The 19,866-nt window shown below is 56.5% G+C and overlaps 1 protein-coding gene across 1 annotated transcript in view; it reads right to left on the bottom strand.

The window, feature by feature from the left end:
• Positions 1-17,291, bottom strand: part of OLFML2A (olfactomedin like 2A) — a 28,218-nt gene extending 10,927 nt beyond the window's left edge. Inside the window, exons 1-4 of the mRNA XM_045846452.1 lie at positions 17,065-17,291; positions 8,725-8,988; positions 3,016-3,123; positions 19-228 (exon numbers count right to left, since the gene is read on the bottom strand). Of these exons, the coding sequence (XP_045702408.1) occupies positions 19-228; positions 3,016-3,123; positions 8,725-8,988; positions 17,065-17,172 (690 nt within the window). The 5' untranslated portion in view covers positions 17,173-17,291. The remainder of the gene's footprint in view (positions 1-18; positions 229-3,015; positions 3,124-8,724; positions 8,989-17,064) is intronic.
• Positions 17,292-19,866: the final 2,575 nt, after the last annotated feature.

The following is a 19,866-nucleotide window of genomic DNA, read 5'->3' as shown; positions in this document are numbered from 1 at the left end:
TCAGAGCCACGGTCTCACCTGCGCCTTGCTACCAGGGCCGGTGGCTGGGGCGGCGGCAGGGGCCGCAGCGGAGTCCTTCTGCAGCAGCTGGAGGCCCAGGTTGGAGAGCTCCTTCCTGATGCTCACCATGATGGCCGACTGGTTCTCGTAGTGCCTCATCTGCTCGCTGAGGTGGCGCATGCTCTCCCTCATCACCTCGTTCTCCCGGCTCAGGTTGGCCTTGATGCTCTGTGGGGGTGGGACCGAGGTCTTTCCAGCCTCCTCTCACAGCCTCCCACCCCTCGTCCTGGGGGGGACACCCAGGACCTGCCAACGGGCTTTTCCAGCACCCGTGAGCTTGGCTGGAAAAAAGCCGGCTGCTAAGAGACCCTGTAGTTATTTTTTATTTAAAGAGTGAATGGGCGAAAAATAGATATAATATCTTCATAGTACTAAATTAAAAAGTACAAATGGGTATAAAAACATCTTCCTCCCACCTTTGTTTCTCAGCCAATTGTTCTGGGTTCCTTTTTATTTTTTGGACACTTTGCCTGCTCACGTGAGCCCCCCTTGAGACCTCTTCCGCGTCTGCACGTGCAGCGCTCGCCACTCCTTCCCTGGCCACACGGCATGGACCGGCCGTAGTGTGCTTGGTCAGTCCCTGAGAATTCGTGATTTAGCTTGCTACCATCCTTTGGCTACTTTAAAACTACCTTTTACTTTCACCAGTGATACATAAGTATATAAAAACCTTTTAATAAAATGCTCGAACAATGAAACTGGATTTTTGCCATGGGTGAGACTCGGATCCCTTCTGACCCCCAAGCCTCTGACTTCTCTCCAGGGTGGTGCTGGCTCCGCCTCCGGCACCGCCCGGCTTTTACTTCCAGGTTTCTTCTCCTGTCCACCTGCCTGTCTCCCCTGGCTGGAGATGCTGCCTGCCTGGCCTTAGCGGCCCCCCCGACCTCCTCATGGCCCCCGGTTCTGAATCCTGCTGGACACAGGACTGCTCAGAATCTCTGTGCTCCTCTCTATGGACCCCGTAACCCAGGGGTCCCTGTCACTGGGCTCTTGCCCGGGCTGGCCTTGTCCACTGGGCAGGACTCAGGAAAGCTGGGCAGCCTGGTATCAGCCCCAGGTCCCTAAAGCCCAGGCAGGTCTGGGGTATGTGTGGAATTCCTTTGTCTGAGTCTACTTCTCAGCCAAAGCAGGTGAAGCTAGAGTCAGAAGCAGGAAGCACCTCTTTGCTGCACAGCCCTGGAGCTTCTGAGTTCTGAATTTCATGGACAGGAATTTTTACAGAGGAGAAGATAACCTACAAGTGATTGATGTCTGATCAACCTGGGTGTGAACAGATTCAGGGCCCCAGAGGCAGCAGGCAGGAGTCGGACAGACCTGGGTTCAAATCCTTGCTCTCTGCTTCCTGGCTGAGTCGCCTGGAGCTGGTGAGCGACGTGACCCGTCTGAGCCTCGGTTTCCTTGCCCGTTAAATGAGGGTCTTTATCATAATGACAACTGCCTATCAGGGTGACTGTGAGGACCAGAAATACTAGGGAACAAGAAAGTGAGTTCTGAACCAGAACACAGGCAAGGCAGGAGTCAAATGGCAGAAGGCAACTTCCTCAGCCTCCGCACTGCTGACATCCGTCAGACAGCTGTGTTTGGGGCGGGGGGCTGTCCTGTGCGTTATAGGGTGTTTAGCAGCATCCCTGGCATCTACCCAACTAGAAGCCAGTAGCACCCACCACCCACCTTCCCCAAACTGCGACAGTCCAATTCCTCCAGATGTTGCCAACTGTCCTCTGGTGGGCACAACGGGCCCTGGTCGAGAACCTCTGTGGTCAGGGAAGAGAGCAGAGGGGGCCAGCTCCTCCCGAGGGGGGCTGTTCTCTCCCCTCCTCCCAGGTTAGCAAGAAAGTAGTATCTTTCCTCCATGGAATTATCACTTAGCAAACAGAAGCAAAGCACAGATAATGCAAAACAGAGGATAATTAGAAATCTCTTCTTAAATGTGGCTGTGGAAGGAAGTCACTTCTGATCTGTCCCAGGCCCAGCAGACATGCCCTCCGGACGGGCTGCTCCCGGTTATGTGAAGCGAGTTAACGTTTCCTTAGATTACCAGAGGAACGGGCACAGGGTGGCTGCAGAGCCGGCCACGGGAGAGCCTGGCATGTCCTCAGTGCGCAGGAAACGCCAGTGCTCAGTGGGAACCAGTCATTATTACTTTCTCCCGTGCTGGCATGGGCCGGGCACATAGCGGATACTCACCAAACGCTTTTTGAATAATTAAAAGCCACTGTGACTTCAACTTCAGGTCTGGGAAGGGGTTAATCTCCTACCCAGGGGCACAGGATGCCCAGGTGCCCCCTCCCTCTGGAGAGGAAGCTGGGAAAGGAAGCCCCCACGCCCGCTCCTGGCAGCTGCGGGTCCCCAGGCTCCCAGCAGAGGCCGGATGCAGGAAACAGGCGGAGGCCAGGCTGTGCCAGTGGAGATGCAAACCTCGAACCTGCGGCCTGGAAGCCCGTGCTCGCCCGCCTCTGCCCCTGACCTCAGGGGGCAGTCCCAGCTGCTGGCCCACCCTCCCGCACAGTCACTCTGACCCGGAGTAGGTGCTCAGCGCCTCCGTCTCCAGGGTAGGTGCCTCACGCCTGGCCCCTCGTGGGTGCCGCCAGTCCTGCACCCCGATGCACCACCTCAGGGGGCACTGCTCACGCGGCATTTGTGTCAACAGTGGCCCTGGTCTTGGTGAACTGAGGACAACTGCAATTCCAGCCCCCTCCACCTCCCTTTCATACAACCAGCAGGACCCAGCCAGGTGCCTCAGTTTCTCCACAAAGCCATTTGGCCCTTGAGCCCATCAGATCTCTGCCCCACAGTCGGGACCCTGTGGCCTGTGTCTCCCTCCCCTCTCGCTGCTGGAGTCCAGCTCCCGACAGCCACCAGGGCTGAGACAGAATGGCCCAGGCTCCCTGCTGACACTGCCCTCAGCCCCCAGCACTGCAGCAGCCTGGCCTCTGGCCCATGCCCTGCCCTTACCTCTTCCAGCGTGTCCATCTGGGAGGCCACCTTGTGGACATAGGCGTGCACCCTCATCAAGTCCATGCTGTACAGGGCGCCCTCCAGGAGATCCACCATGGACTGTAGCTGCCAGGGAAGGGTGAGGGTTAGTGGGGGAGCAGAGCACAGGACCCACACACAGAGAGCAGAGAGGTCCCACCACAGCGTGGAACCCCGGAACCCCAGAACCCCAGGCTCTCGGAATGGCCTTCTTGGGCCCTTCGGAGAAAAGCAACAGGCCCCATCTTCTGAGCACTCACCGTGTGGCGGCACTGTGCTGGGGCTCCCGTGAGCGGTGCCACGTAATCTTCACCTCGCCCCAGAAAGTCTGTGGTGGCAGGCTCCGACCATCCCCCAGGGTCCCTCCTCCTGCTTCCTGTGCCCATGCCTGGCCTGCACCTGTGACTCACTTCAAAGAGCCACTCTGCCCCAAAACACGGCTGAGAGCGTATGTCCTACTGGGAAAGCCCTGAGGCCAATGTCTGCCTGGCGTGCGCACCTAAAGAACCAGCTCCCTAGTCTCAGTGGGACAACTGAGCTGTCATTCATATTCCAGCATCTGTCCCCTGGTGCTGGGGCTGGGGCTGGGGCTGGGGCTGGTGCTGGCCTGAGACCGCAGCCCTGCTGGGCTTCTTTCCCTTCCTGCGCCCGAGCCTCCCACTCGGCACAAGTGTCTTCCAGGAGCATGTTCTTCGTGAAACACCTGCACACACACCGTTTGCCGCAGGGTCTGCCTCTGGGGACCCAGCCGCAGGCAGGGTTAGGACTTTTTTTTTTATCTTCATCATACAGATTGGGGGCTGCAGCTTGGACAGGTGAAGGGACTTGCCCCAGGTCACCCGGGTGCCCCATGGTGGAGCCGGGAGCAGAGCCCAGCTTGCTGAAACCCAAACCTCTTTTCTGTCATGCTGTACTGCTTCTGTCCTGGGTCCAGAAGGGGAGACTCAGGACAAGGAAGAAGGGGGGCTCGCAGGACAGGTCAGTGGCAGATGCTGGGTCTCCCCTGCCCGGCCCAGGGCTCTTCTCTATAGCTGCCCCCCGCTTCCCCTCTGTCACACCTGGTCAGGACAGGACATTCCCCTCCCGATGGCTGGGATGCCAGCAAGGGTGTCAGGGGCACCATGGCCCAAGAGACAGGTTGGGAAATCAGCTTCCCCTGGCTTCCTGGGCAGGGCGGTTCCTCCAGCCCACCCTCCAGCACAGCCCCGCTCCCAGGCCTGCAGCGTTCTTTAGGGCCTGCGCGGGCCAGTGCTCCTGTTGGGTCCTAGCCCGCTGTTTCCAAAACAGTTCGCAAAACTCCCACTCTCCCAGGGGTGTTCGAGCTGTTTTAAGCCGGAGAGCTTTTCTCGGAGTAGACTCGGATCGCTAAAACAGAAGGGGGCGGGGCTCCAGTGGGAGCAGGGGGGCGCTTTGAGCCTTCTCGGCTCCCCTGTGACTTTGCTCAGGCCTCCAGGCTGCATGGTTCGTGTGGGGCTTTGTGGAGCATAGTTTGAGAAACATGCACATGGATCCTCCTGTGCCTCAGCTTCCTTCCCTGTGAAAGGGGTCAACAGGGTCGTGAGCAGCAGTGAGGTCCGGACAGGGCTCAGCACGGAGCGAGGACGACACAGCGAGGGCTCCGTGAACATGGGCACCGATGACGACTGACTAGGGGCTGAGTGGGAGCCTTCCAGCCACCGCAGCTGGCTCCTCACAGCTCGGCTTTGACCGAGAGTCTGTCCCCTGCTAGATAACTTCCTGTGGCTCCCCGCTGCCCATGTGTGTCTTGTCATCGCCTGAGCCTGGCATTTGGGCCGTCCTTGGTCTGTCCCAGCGACCCTCTTCAGCCTCAGCAAACGTTTACTCCGGGCCAGGCACTAAGGATGGCAATGAGTGAGACAGACACGAGGCCTCACGGTCCTTCCCAGGCTGGCCAGGCGTGCCGAGAGTAACAGAGTGGTGCCCAGGCCGGGGAACGCAGGCGGTCACACCCAGGGGCCCAGATGCTTCACGACCAGGTGTGACCTTGTCTGGGAGCGGGTACAGATTAGGAAAGTCTGCCAGGAAGAAGCTGTGTTGGAGGCGAGCTCTGAGAAAGCCACGGTGGCAGGAGAAAGGCATTCCAGGCCAAGGGAACGGCTCGTGCAAAGAGCCGGTGGCGCGGAGAGACATGGTGTGTCCCGGTGTGCTGCCGCCCCGGGCGTGGGCTGCGGACCGTGCTCGGCCTGACTGTCCGTGATGAGGCGATTATGGAAAGTGAGAGAGGCTTCCATAGACTTTTGCAACCATTTGACAGAGTGATTTTATATCTGTTGACTCTTAATAATCAAACATTGGACTAGTAGCGTGCATGTGTCATTTTTCTAAGAATGCATTTTTAGAGTATTTTACAAAAGGACGGGTTATTGACAGAGTTTTTAAACAGCCGGCCTTTCGTCACAGATAGTCCGAGCAGCGCTGTGCCAGAGACCCTGGCGGGCGGCTCGTGGGGCTGCAGCAGAGAGGCACACTCCACTTGCTCTCGCCCAGAATGCCCTCGTTTCTGCTCTGCGGGAGGGACTCCTACACAACCCTCAAAGCCCAGTTCTAATGCTACCACCTTTTCGTGGTTCCCCTAGTCCCTGGGACATCCCCAACCCAGCACCAATCACACTGCCATTATCGGGGTCGGGAGCTATGTTCCCACAAGACTGGAGATTCCTCAAGGGTGGGGTTATGTCTGGTGTGTGTTCAAGGAAGAGGGGTGAGGAGGCGAGACACAGCCCCCGCAGCCAAACTCCCCAAGAAAGGGGATCTGGGCTCCCCTCACTTCTACTCAGAGTCAAGCAACTGAGGACAAATCGTAGCAGGGTTTCTTAGCTGGAGGAGAAGGAATGGGGGAGGGGCAAGGGGCGGGTATGAGGCAAGCGTGCCCCCTCCCTCATGGGTGAGGCCGCAGCCCTCTGTCGTAAACAAAGGGCTTCCCCTGTCCCCTTCTCCTCTTGGGGTTCTCTGGGTACCCCTCGTGTACCTGGTTCTGTTCCTAGGGTGTCATGAGGCGGAATAGCTTCTCTTCCTCCTACACCCCCACCCGCTGTCAATCCCGCCCCCATCCCATCCCACTCCTATAAGGCCGAAAGGAACCCCAAGGCTGCTGTGTACCGAAAAGGCCCCGGGGACAATGGGCTCCTGACTGGGAGAGCTGTCTGGGGACCTCTCCCCTGGGTGAGGGGCCATGGCAGACAATTCCTGAGTTCAAGTCTCAGTGCTGCCAAGTTCTTCCTGTGTGATCGTCAGCAAGTCGAGATCCCTCTCTGCAGCTCAGATTCCTCCGCAAGCAAAGCCGGAACCCAGGTTCCCTCTCCAAAGGGTGGTGGTAAGGCCTAAATCAGCCAGCTTTTATGAAAAGGTGTTGGGTATCCTCATGCCCAGTAGTCTGGGAGGGTATTTAGTTACTGAGGAGTGGGCCTGGGCAGAAATTGGGTTTGTCCCTGTAACGGAAGACGGGCCTATGGCCTCCGCGCCCGGAGTCCGCAGAGCCCTCGCGAGGCCCCAAGGAGGCCGTGGGGTCCAGGCACCGCCCAGATGTCAAGGGGCCACTTGGCCTAAAGTTTACAACCTCCTCCCCCCACCAAATTTGAGAGTTTTGGTATCCATCCAGTTGTTACAAAAATAAAGCTAAAGCTAAATTTATTTATTTTTTTAATCCTCACCCGAGGACATTTTTTCATTGCTTTTAGAGAGAGGGGCAGGGAGAGAGCGAGTGCTGTGACAGCAAAACGGCAATTGGTCGCCTTTTCAGACGTGCCCCACGGGGGGATTGAACCTGCAACCTGGCTGTGTGCCCTGACGGGGAATCAAACCTGCGCCCTTTTGGTCTGCAGGACAATGCTCCAGCCAACTCACACTGCCCAGGGCTAGAGTTAAATGTAAAGAACACATTTTCAGCCAAATGTGGGGACAGTTCTTCATGTCTTGCCTGTGGAGGCACTGGCTGTGCATTCCAGGCCGTCTGGTCATACACGGAGCAGCCTTGGGGCCGCGGGCAGGGGAGGCATGCGCAGGGCCCTTTGTAGCAGACTGGATTCTCCGAGTGGGGACGCCTCTTTTGAAAAACACCCCACCTTTCCCTGGCCGGGTTGCTTGGTTGGTTAGGGCATTGTCCCAACACACCAAGGTTGCAGGTTCGATGTCCGATCAGGGCACACACGAGAATCAATCAATGGAACGCATCAACACGTGGAACAACAGATCAGTTGTTTCTCTCCCTCCTCTCTCCTTTCGGCTCTCTGTTTAAAATCAATACTTTTTGAGTCCCAGTTTCCTTTCCGTCACTGTTGGTTCCCTGTACGTTTTCCTTTATTTCACTTTTCATAGCCTTCACTTTTTCCTCTAATTTGCGACCATACCCAACCAATTCTGTGAGCATCCTGATTATTAGTGTTTTGAGCTGTGCCTCTGATAGGTTGGCTATCTCATCGTTCAATGTTATTTGTTCTGGAGCTTCGATCTGTTCTTTCATTTGGGCCATTTTTTGTCTTGCCGCTAAAATCAATAAATAATTTTTAAAAAATTTTTTTAAAAGAACAAAAAACCACCCCACTGTGTGCAGGTGTCAGCTGGCCCTCACTGCACCCACTGTGGGAGTTCGAGTGGGAGAACCAGGGCAAGCAAATACAGAAACTCTGGCTGCTCTGAGAAATAAAGTCCTTTGTCTCTGACCCTGGAGGCTTGTGACTTCTGCCAGCATCCACGACAACAGCAGACTAACTTGTTGGCTTTTGAGTAGGGTCACAGCTCACTGAACTTCACAATTCTTGACACCCACATGTTTGGAAGAAATTATGAAACAAACAAACAAAAAAAGGATAGCTTCAAAAGCACCACAATTGTCTGGTCCACTACAGAAAGGAAGACAGGAAAGCACTGTGATTTAGAACGCATGCTTTGGACACAGCAGGACCTGGGTTCAAATCCCAGCCCCACCAAGCCCTGAGTTGAGGCTTGTGTGAATGGCACAAAGGTGCCTGGCTGGCTGTGGGGACTGACCTGGCTTGCACATGCCTAGCCAAGCCATGGGCCCTCGTGGGGGCCCCGGCATGAGCTGTGTTGTGTCCCCCAGAACTGGTGCTTCTTTCTGACCTGCCTATGGTGTGCAGTAAGGAGGGTGTGGACACAAAAGTCACATAAAGTATGCTGTAGACTTGAGGCCACAGGTCATGGTGTGAGAGCTTGGGCCAGTGACCGAATTTCTCCAAACCTCAGTTTTCTTTTCTTGCCTATAAAATGACAAAGCTCCTGTATTTCACAGAGTGGCTTAGGAATTAAGTGGGATAATCTGTGAAAAGAGGTTGGCACAACACCCAGCAGGCAGGTGGCGCTTGAATATGGGAAATATTATTACTAATTGAAAACAATAACATCACAAAATTTAAAATATCACATAGAGGCTCCAACAGAGGAACTGGTTTGGGTAAAGTACAGGACACTGGACGAGATGGCCAGGGGTTGTGTATTTGGGTAACTAGCCAAAGAATGCTGCCTCCATCACTTACCAGCTTCCCTTCAAGGGACAGGGAGCCTCTGTTTCCTCACCTGCAAAATGGGACAGTAGCAGCACCTGCCTTAGAGCTGAGGGCTTTTCACTGGCAGGACAGCCTGGCACCAGCCCCCGCCAGGTGCTCATCCACAAAGTGCTCCCCGTCCCTACTGCCAACCGAGAAAATCTACCTTGAGGAGCTCGGGTGCCTGCTTCTTGAGTTTCTCCATCTTCCACTCGTTCTCGCAGGGGTTGAGCGAGGAGGGCGGCGCGGCGCAGGAGCAGCGGCAGTCGCTGCCGGAGCTCACGGTCTCCACCGTGTAGAAGTCCTCCACGCGCGCCCGCCCGCTGCGCACCCGGCTGCACGCGTCCTTGCTCAGCGGCCGCATGATGCACTTGCAGCGGCAGTCGGAGCCCTCCGAGGTCATCCGCACCTGGTCCACGTCGCCAAAGACCTGAAAGAGGGGTTTGGGTGAGCCAAAGGCCAGTGCTGGGGGGAGGGAAAGAGAAAAAGAGGAGAGGGTGGGGTAGTAGGATCCACCCTCCCCCCACCATCCCCCTTGCCTTTGTGCAGGTGGTCAGAGGTGGTGGATTAGCTAGCAGCCCTTACAAGGAAACGGGGCGTTATAATAACACTAATTAAAATATGAGTGGATGCTGTGGAAAACGACTTGACTGTTCCTTAATAAGTAATACGTAGAATGACCATATGACCCCCTAATTCTACTTCTACGTATATACCCCAAAGATTGAAGACAGATGTTCACATGAAGACTTGGGCACACATGTTCACAGCGGCATGGTTCACAACAGTCACAAGGTGGGGGCAATTCAAACGTCCGTCAGCTGATGAATGGATAAACGACAGTGGTACACCCACACAGTGGAGCATTATGCAGCCATGAACAGGAACGAGGTGCTGAATGATACCTGCTACAGCACGAGTGAGCACTGAACACATGATGCCGAGTGAAAGAAGCCAGACCCAAGAGGCTGTGCCTCGCAGGGTCTCGTTGATATTAATATCCAGAATAGGCGAGCCCATAGAGACACAAGGCAGTTAATGGTTACCGGGACTTAGGGGGGATGGGGGGATGGGGAGTGACTGCTTAACGAGCACGGGGCTTCCTTTCACAGTGAAGAAACTGCTCTGGAACTAAGTAGGGGCAGTGGTTGCACAACTCTGTGAATGCACAAAATGCCACTGGACTGTACACTTTAAAATGGTTAAAATGATACATTTTGTGTTATGTGCATTTTACCACAATAGTAACAACACACGGAGACCTCTCGGTGGGCACTCACAACATCCCAGTGATGCCGTGGGCGTCACACCCTTTAATAACACCTGTGTGGGGAGGGCACTGCCACCTCCAAAGTCCCTGTGACGGCCTTCCAGGCCTGCGTGAGCCGACACTCGTCCCTCCACCCCTTCTCTTCTTGCCGCCCTGCCCTTCTCCCACTGCAGCCTCAGAGCCCTTGCAGATGCGGTGCCTTCATCCTGACACCCTTATCCTTCTGACACTCCCTTGGCTCCTCCCCTCAAATCACTTACAAGTCACCTCCTCCAGGAAGCCTTTCCTGACCACCCACTTCCCATTACTCTTGGTCCTTTCTTCTAGTGGCTTTTTCTTTATTGCACCTACCACTATCTGAAATATCATATCCGTGTTTATTTTTTTTTGTCTCCCCTACTCTACTGAAGGCACCCTTAGAGGCAGGGACTTTGTCTAGCTCCCGTGCATGTCCCCAGAACAGTGCCTGCCTGGGCTGCAGTGGGAGCTCTGAGAGTACCTGTTGGGTAAGTGAGCCTGCACTCTGCAGACATGCGGGAGTGCAGGGCTAACGGCATGGCGGCTGAAGCCTGGGTTAGTAACTGCGAACTCGTGGGCAACTCAACCCTTCTGTGCCTGTTTCCTCACTCCTGTTTTGTGGAGTAGTTGCGACAGATTAAATAAATGAGTTAATATAGGTAAAGAACAGAGCTTCTCACTTAGTGAGAGTGAGCCTTTATTCATACAGCTGAAGAAACAGAGTTCAGAGAGGTGAAGTCACTTGTCCAAGGTCACGCAGCTTGGACTGGGAAGATCTGGCTGCAGACCGACTCTGGACCGACATCACTGGCCTATGCTGCTTCTCCTACCGAGCTGTTCCCTCACACTCTGTGTGACCTTGAAGAGGTTGCAGAACCTCTCTGAGCCTCATTTCCTCGCTGGTAGAATGGAGGACTCTCCATATCCAGCCACTCAGTGGCGAGGACCAAATGAAATAAAGTGACCTCCGTTTAGTGGCTTCCCTCGACTCCTCCCGTTTCCTTCAGTCCCACCCCAGGGCTCCACGCACCCAAATGTCTAGCTGTGGTCACCGGTCACTGGGGCAGCAGGACTTGGTGCCTGTAGGAGTCAGCGCAGTGAGGTGAGGGGCCTTGCCCTGACACACCAGGGGGGCTGTGGAGCCCCAACCAGCCACCTCCCTCGCTGGCTCAGCCCACTCACCCTCAGCTCCAGGCTGTTGGGACACAGCTGTTTATGGCTCAGTTAACAAACACCCCAGCGCTCATGGCTACTTAGCTCTCCCCAAAGCCACAAAGTGCCAGCTAGGTCCTGGGCTTTGTGCCAAGCCCGGCACCCACGCGCGTCTCAGGGCCCTCTGGGAAGGGGCCGTAGGCACTCCACGTCTCCTCTGGGCCCTCGGACACCTGTCTGAGCCCCGGGCCCCTTCCAGCCCCCGGGTGAGGGCTGCAGGTACGGAAGAAATAGGTCCAGGAAGAAGCCGGCTCGGTGAGGTCTGAGAGCGCAGGGATACCCGCGGAGACTGCTCAGAGCAGCACGGCCCCCGGGGTATCTTTAAGACGGAGGAAGCATTTCAGAAAGAGCGAGAGCGAGTCAAATATATAAAGACAAGCCTGGCATCTTGGGGGTCTGGAGGAGCCCCCCTCCTGGGTGGCAGGAGGTAAGGCTTGGGGTGGCAGCGCCTGGCTCATGGAGGACCCTGCAGCTTGGCTGAGGATCCTGGCTCCTTCCTGAAAACACCCCGGCATCACAGAAGGGTTTTAATCGGGGGGAGCCAGAGGCGAATCTGCACCATGGCAAGCGCTCTCAGCTGATGCTTCGTGGACAGACGGTAGGTGAGGGAGACGAACCTGGAGCACGGAGGACAGGGAGGAGACGTTCATTGGGAACTCGCTGCGTGCTGGGGAAGGGTGGGGTGATGGTTAGAACGCAGCCATGGGCTTAACCTCTCTGTGCCTCGGTTTCCTCGGCTGTAAAGGGAGGGCACTACTGGCGCCTACCCAGCACAGGGCGGCGTGAGGACTGAGATGGAACACGAGAACTGTGCCGAGTCCAGTGCCAGAAGCAACACAGAAGTCTGGGCAGTGTAGCTATTATAACCGCCAGTGATACCGAACGGGGGCTGTTTGGCCCATTGTTTCTCCACGTGGTAGATATTCTTAGCATTGCCCCACAGAGGAGGAAACTGGGCCCCAGAGCCATCCACGGACTTGTTGAAGGGGATTAGAACCCAGAACGGGTGGACTCCCAGGCCCCTGGGGAAGGAGGGTGGTGGGGAAGGGGGCAGCTACGGTGGAAGCTTCGTCCTGGCCCCTCTGTGGGCAGCGGGTACTGTGGGCACTGCAGGGCGCGTCTTCCCAGCGGCCGGGCTTGGTGTCCTGAACATTCATTCCTCGGATCACCGCTAGCACCTTCTCTTCAAGACTTCTGGACCCCTTCCCAGCTCTGCCGGGATCCCAGCCACGTCCACCCACGCCCCCAGATTGGGCTCAGAGCCCAGCGGGTGGACGTGGGTGTGTTCTGTGTGGCCAGGCCAGGGAGGCCTCCGCCTTTGGAACTGTCCTTCATCTCAACTCACACCCCAGCGGCAGCAGCCTCCACAGAAGACCGCGACATTCCTCCCCTCTGCGGATGAAGTCCTACCTCCTGACGGGGGCAGCTGCAGCCCTGATGCCCTGAGGAGGCGGAGGAGGGCCTCTGCTCCCAGCCCCAGCTGCCAGGAGCCCATCAGGCAGGGCCCGATGTCCCGTGATTACTATGTCCTGTGGTGCTCGACTGCGGGAGGCAGAGCTCCATGGTGGGAAGCCACGCCTGGACTCCAATCCCAGTTCCCACATCCCCTTCCTGCAGGGCCTTGACCCCTCTGAGCCTCAGCCTTCTCCTCTGGAAAATGGGGAGGACGACAGTCCTTTCCTTGCAAACTTGTCCTGAGGCCCAAATGAGCCAATGCACACAGAGCACCTGGCACCGAGCCTGGCACAGAGGGACCGCTCTCTAAGTGGCACAGGTTATTACAGTAGCTGCCAACTCCCCTCCCTCACACCTGCACGTCATTTTCTGCCTCTCTCTGCTCTCACCACAACCCCACGTTAGAGAGGAGAAGTGTAAGCATCAGAGAAGTCAAGGGGCTTGCCTGGGGTCACACAGCACAGCCTGACTCCAAGATCTGTTTTACATGCTGCTCCTCCCATGACCAGCCAGTCACCAGGCAAGGGCTTCTTCGGCACGGGGGACAGAGATGGCGGTCCTGGGTTGGGCCAGGAGGGAGCATAGGACCTGGGGCTCCCACTGGGCCTGACCCAACCTGCCCTGGGCATGAGGGCTGGAGCTACTGCCAAGCAAGAAAGTCCTTACCTCAGCCCCTCATCTCCCCCTGCAGCCTCACTCAGCACAGACTGCCAAAGCCCCCGGAAGAGTGGGTGGATCATGTTTAAAAAGGTCCCTAGGTACTTGCAAGGAAATCCCACAATAAGATGGTGAGAGGGCGTCCTTGAGATTTTTCTGAAGAGAGGTGGAGAAATCTGGCTAGAATTGGGAAGGGGAGGATTGAAGCTGTGAAATGTTCCAGAAATGGAACGGGTCCAAATTGTGACACCTTCTCTCTCCTCTCATGGCCAGCTCCCATGTTCTCCTGCAGGCAGAGACCTCTCTGCCTTAGAGGTCACTGCGGGCTGGACACCACCTCCTGGTTGCCCACAGGCATCTATCCAAAACAGGACCCAGCATCTTCTCCCAAACCCAGTCCACCTACCCTCCTGCCCAGCCGAGATCTCTGAGCTTCCTTACTCAGGACAACCCATCAGTCATGTTCCTCTGCTTCTTCCCCCAAAAGTATTTCCCGTCTCTCTCCCTTGCTCTTCACTCCGTGGCTACAGCCTGAGTTCAGGCTGCATTAATTGCTACCTGGGCAACCCAGCAACCTCCTCTCTGCTGGATTAACCTTCCTGAAGCTCCTGCTCGATGACCTGTTACTTTCTTGCTCGACAAACTTCCATGACTCCCTGTCATCTCCATGAGTTCTCCCTCGGCTGGGGGAGGATGTGGCTCAGCATTAGCCAGGGTGCACATGCAGGATGCAGGTGCCTTGGCCTCAGCTCCATCTCCCTCGCCTCAGACTCTCAAGCTCCCCAGACCATCTGGATGCCCCCCAAAGGCCCAGCATCCTGGAACCCCGGATTCTCCAAACTCCTCCAGCTCCCTCCAGGGTACTTGGGCAGCCCCACCCTGACTCTTTTGCCCCTCCGTGTTCAAGTCTGTCAGGTGGGGAGGGGCCACTGAAGCCTCAGAGTACTGGCAGGAAGGTCGTGTAAGGTCCTGCATGTAAGTGCTGGGCATGGGGGGCGGCACACGGGATGTGTCTCAGGGCTGTCCTTCCTGGGTCCCCTAGCCCACGGGACTGTTGGGGAGGACCTTCCCTGCAGAGAGACCCTGGGGGGCTGGCCCCACACTCTCTGTGTGCGAGTCTCCATCACTGTGCATCCCTGGCCTACTGCGGAGCCTGCTTCCAGTTACACCCACAGGCGGAAACTCCTGGAGCGGAGGCACAGCAACACCTAAGCCCCGGGGACCCGCCTGGGCTGGAACATCTGATCCAGCCGCTCCTGCTCTCCTGGCCCAGCTCCCCCAAGTCATGGCCTCCCCCCATCCTCGGGCCCTGTGGCGGGGCTGGCCAAAGACCCCTCTCCACACCCGAATTCACGGAGGAGTGAGGCACCAGCAGCCTTTTCACAGATGGAGACACTGAGGTAGAAATGGGGGATTAGCCACATTCCAAGGATGCTCAGCACAAAAGCAGGTTCCCAGAGATCTCTAGTGCCATGGCTGGGTTTCACGTGGTTACCTGTCTCTCCCTTCCAACCAACCTCCACGCCGGGTGCTCCTCAGAAATGCCAGGGACGCTGTGAACTCCCTCTCCTATTCCCAAGCTGGACAAAGCACTTCCTTACATGGAAACTTCAAATGCTGATCAGGAGAGACCTTGCTATAAACACGAAATCAACACACACTGAGCAAGTTGCTGGCTGGGCTGCAGAGTTCTGTCCTGGGCTGGGGTGAAGCTGCCCCTGTACCCCAGAAAGTACTGGGGAGGAGAGGAGCCTGGACCTCCTAGGAGCAGAAAGCCTGAGGCGGGGGCGGGGTGGGGGGCAGCTTAATCCTTTGGAGCCCTAGATAGACTTCAAGTCCCAGGCTGGCCGCCCCAAGGACCACTCCCCCCGCCCCCCACAACCTGGGAAAACAGGACAGGCTTGGAGAGGAAGGATTGCTATGTGGGAGGGAGAGGGTGATAATGAAAACAGCCCTCTACAGAGCCAGCAGGAGTCCGGCTGTGCTGAGGAATGTGAAGTAAATTCACCCATCACTTGATTTTTATTTTTCCCAGCTGGCTGGAGCAGTGTGGGGTGGGAAGTGTCTGGGGGAGGGCTGTGCTGAGTCCCCCAGCTGCTTGGTCCTCTGAACCCTAGGATGTGCCTCCCCACCCCACCAGCCCCATCTTGCCCTGGGACAACTAAACACACACACACACACACACACACACACACGCATGCACACACACATACACACCCAACCTAGCAAGTGTTTGACTGACTCACTACATAAACAGGGTGTTCGGTTTTCTTTGTCTTCCCTTTGTTTCGAATGCTAGCCCTCCCCCACAAGCGCTGCCGCATTGCTCTCTGCCTCGCTCAGAGGATGCCCGAGACCAGATACTCCTCCCAGCCAGACAGAAGAGAGGGGCAGAGCGCTGATCAGGTTATCTGGAGCGGGGGGGCTTTGTACCTAAGCTAGGTCAGGGAGTCCTAGAAGGTCCTATATGGAGGGGAATGGAGACATTGTTTTTCAGATGGGGAAACTGAGGCTCAAACACAGGCAAGGACTTGCCTAAGGTCACACAGTCAGAGAACAACAAAGGGCCAGAAGCTAGGGGGTTGCTTTTTGTTTGTTTGCTTGTTTGTTTGTTTGTTTGTTTTATTCACAAGCCAGCTGCCTGTCCATGCACCCTGGTTTCCCCATCTATAAAATGGGAACGATACTCCTTCCCTTCTTGTCTTTAGAGCATGTGGCCGGGACTGCAGCCCACTTGTCTTCATACCCTGAGCTGAATCGTCACCAGCGCCCACTGCTCATATACTTACTGTGTGGCTCCTGGCTCCTGCCTGTGGACAGGGCAGCCTCCCTTCTCTCCAGAAAAGAGGCTGGAGAGACATCAAGAGAAATCACTCCTGCGCTCTCCTGCTGGGTGGGCAGGGCCCTCCCTCCCTCCTGCCCTTCCCTAGCTCCAGCCCTGTCCTCATCCTCATTGGCTCATTCCCAGATCACCTTCAAGGGGCCCCTCTCTGACACCGTAAGTGCTTACTCTCTCTGCATTCTGGGTCTCACCCTCCTTTTCAGGGTCCCTGTGGTGAGACTTCATAATCACAGTATCATTTATTGGTTACCTACGAGATGCCAGGGCAGGGGCTAAACATTTTACAGGCATGATCTCCACTAACATAGAGATCGCAGATGCAGGATGCAGGAAGTGGAGGCTCAGAGAGGTGAAGACCCGGGTCACCCAGCTAAGAGGTGAAGGTGGGCTCTGAACCCAGATCTGCTGGACAAACGCCAAGGCAGAACCTCGTAGCCAACACGGGAACACAGCTCACGTCACTGCTGGAGGCACAGTGTCCTCCAGAGGGTGCGCGGGATCCCTGGCAGGCACGTGGCCAGTCCAGATGGGTTCACTGGGGAGGGATACTGGATCCCCAGCATGGCCTGAAAGCCTTGGCCCAGGGGCGGCTGCAAACCTGGGAGTCGCTGGGTAGCAGTTACCCAGGGAGTCAGCCTTCCACGAAAACTTCGCGCCGGATCTCCACACTGCCTGTGCCCGGGCTCCTGGGAATCCCTTCCCTCGGCTGCGGACTGCATCTCCTGTCTGAGACCCCTCCAACTTTCTAGCGCCCCCTCTCCCAGGTCCTGCGTTTCGGTGCTGACCTCCATTCCCTATTGGACTGGGTCCCAGCGCCCCTTCCTCAGGCTCCGGGTCCCAAGCACCACTATCATCTCCAGTGCTTCTTTCCCCATGCGCTCCTCTCCCGGGGTCCTGGCCCCAGTGGCTTCCATGCTAAGCCCAAAGTCTGGGTTCCCCTGTACTGGTCCTCCGCTCCGGGTTTCAGGCACCCTCCTTGGCGCACACCCGCCCTCCCGCCACAGCGCCCCCTCGCGCCTGGCTCCCTGACGAGCTGCGCCCGGGTCGAGTACCTTACTCTCGGCGCGCACCGGGTCGGTGCACAGCAGCAGCAACAGCAGCAGCGGCGGCGGCAGCCGAAGCAGAGGCAGAGGCCAGGGAGGGAAGGTGGCCACAGCCATGGCGGGACGGGCACGACGGGCACGGACAGCTGGGCGCGGACGCTGGGAATCGCGGGCTGCACTGCGAACTCGGGGCCGCCTCCAGCTCTGCCCGCGCGGCGCGCCCCCCGCCAGCTGCTCCCCGCCCCGCGCCCCCTCCCGCGCCGCAGGGGGAGGAGTTAGGGTGGAGGGGGTCACCCCGCCCTGCGCGGCCAGCTGGCTACGGTGCCTCTGCCACTGGGCGGCTCTCCAAAGGGCATCCCTGTCCTGACACAAAAAAGGGACTTGTTCGGAGCCGCGGGAGCCGCGGGGGCAGTGAGAGGAGCACCGGCTCCCCACACGCGCTGAGGTCCTGTTCGGGGTGGCACCTCGGGCGTGTCTGTTTACCTTTTTGAGTCTCAGTTTCCTCGCGGGTAAAATGGAGAAAATAGTGCTTTCTTTTTGGAGTGGTGTGAAGTGGAGATGAGTGCGGTTTCCAGGGCAGGCAGGACTTTGGTTTTTCGAAATGCTGGGCACGGCCAGCTGTACCCTTCTCGTGGCTCAAACCCCTCTCTCCCGCGTGCTCCGTTTCCTCCTCCCTTCGAGAGCCCTCCGGTCAACCCCCAGCAGCTCCGACCTTTTAAACGCCCTCTGTGGTCCCCATTCTCAGGACAAAGTGCCTCATCTGTCTGACACCTGGGCAGCAAAGCTTTCCCGAGGAGCCGTCTGTAATCGCCACTCCTCAGGTTCCCTGCCACTACTCCCGCTCCAGGGGTCCTCAGGCTCACCGTGGAAATGCTTCGTTGGGGTCCCCGGGACCTCCTGGAAACAGCTCAAGGCGGCACCTGTCTACACTCTCACGATCACCCCTCCTCAAACCGTCTCCTCTCTGTTTCTCTCGGATCGCCCCTCGAATTTCACCCGGGCCCCCTTTCAATCACTTTAGCAAGTCCTTCCGCCTCGGCGCGCCCGGGGAGGGTGGGGCTGCACCTGTTCTCCTCCCTCCCCACCCTGTCTCTGTAGGCGACCTCCCCTGAGCCCAAGACAGGGCATCCGCCTGTATGTCTGTTTACTAGTAAACTTCAACCTCTCAAAAAGGAGCACTTACTCGTGCCACAAGTGTTGCTGCCCGCCACTCCTACCTCACCCCTACTCTCCAGCACAACCCTCGCAAGCACATCCCTTTTCTTTGTAGCATTGATCACTCGATGAAATGATCTACTTGGTGTGTGTTTCTTTGTGTCGTTGGTGCCTTCCCACGTGGAAGAGAAATAAAGCGACCAGTGCACACACTTCGTCCAGGAGCAGCTAGCTCAGCGGTCCTGAAGTGTGGCTGGGGGGACTAGCAGCCTCAGCATTACCTGGAAGCTCGTTAGAAATGCAAATGCTCAGGCCCTGCCACCCCAGACCTAAGGAAGCAGGAACCCTAGCGGGGTCCAGGAATCTGTGCTGTAACAAACTCTCCAGGGAATTGAAGGATTGCGAACCACTAGCCTAGCACCAGGTCTGCTTCTCCGTAAGTCTCAGCTGAATTAAAGAATCATAGGTGTTCGGTATAAATTAGCTTCTTTCATAATTAGAAGTCCCCTGGGGAGGTGTCAAAACCAGGGCTAGATTAATGTAAAAAAAAATAAATGTGGTGTGTGCTTTTATGTGCAGAGACCAGTGATTTTCAACCGGTGTGCTGCCAGCATTTTTAAAACGTGCAGTACCTGACTACTTAGTCGGTGGCACTGACCTCTTTTCATTGAGATGGTCAAATAACAAAGAAATGGCAGCGGCCAACACAATAGCTGTCCGGTATGAATGAATCAAAATTCTACCTCTTTTTTGGTCAGGTTAGCAAAAAATATATTTGTGGGTGTCCCGCAGAATTTTAGTTACCAGTTTATGTGTGCCATGAGATGAAAATTGTTGAAAATTGGTGGAACAGACTATCTGGGAATGAATATGATAAATCGAGGCAGTGGTTATGGCTAAGGAGGGGAACCAGCTCTTGGGAACCAGAGTGAGGAGAAAGGCTTACTTTTCAGTGAATACATTTTTTTTTTTTAGACCCAGGGGGTTTTGTAATGTATGACCTATCTATCCAAACAACAGACGAAAGGCACTTAAACGGAACCTGGCAGGCGTTTTCCTTTCCCAGCCCTTTCTCCCCAGGCAGCCTGGCTCCGACTTTCTGGCGAGGGGGTCCTCAAAGAGCAAGGCTGCTGTGACCGGAGAAGTCTGCCCCCTGCTGGCTGTTCCCCACATGGCTCCACGGTTTCTGGGTTTCTGGTTTCCTCCTTTCCACCTTCTCTCCTGCTCCTTTCTCCCTGAGGGGGCTCCAGTCATCATGGATTCTGTCGGTTCCAGCTTGGTCTCAGGACCTTTGCACACACTTCTCCTTCCCCAGAAGCTCGCTCTCTGTGCAGCCTGACCCACTCCTAGTCGTCCTTGGCATCTAATTTAAATGCTCCTTATCCCAATATGCCTCCCCTGATCAGCACCTCAGGGGGAACTGAGCCCTGTCACACACTCCTTAGCACCAGGAACTTCCTAAGCGTGTTCCATTGTAGCACTTACGTGCGGCTGTGGGTTTGTGTGATTATTTGGTGTGATTAGTGCCTGTCTCCCCCATCGTGGGGGCAAGGGCCCCGTAATGAGGGGCTCACACCTGCCTTGTTCTTAGCTGTATCCCTGTCTAGTCCTGTTAGTCTGTCTGCTCCTGGCCTCAGGACCACTTCCCTGCAGACC

This window comes from Phyllostomus hastatus, unplaced genomic scaffold, assembly GCF_019186645.2.
Source record: "Phyllostomus hastatus isolate PE091 unplaced genomic scaffold, TTU_PhHast_1.1 phas_contig_495, whole genome shotgun sequence".
NCBI classification, from domain to species: Eukaryota; Metazoa; Chordata; class Mammalia; order Chiroptera; family Phyllostomidae; genus Phyllostomus; species Phyllostomus hastatus.
Note: the sequence above shows the minus strand (reverse complement) of the source record. Positions and strands in the feature narration are given on the sequence as shown.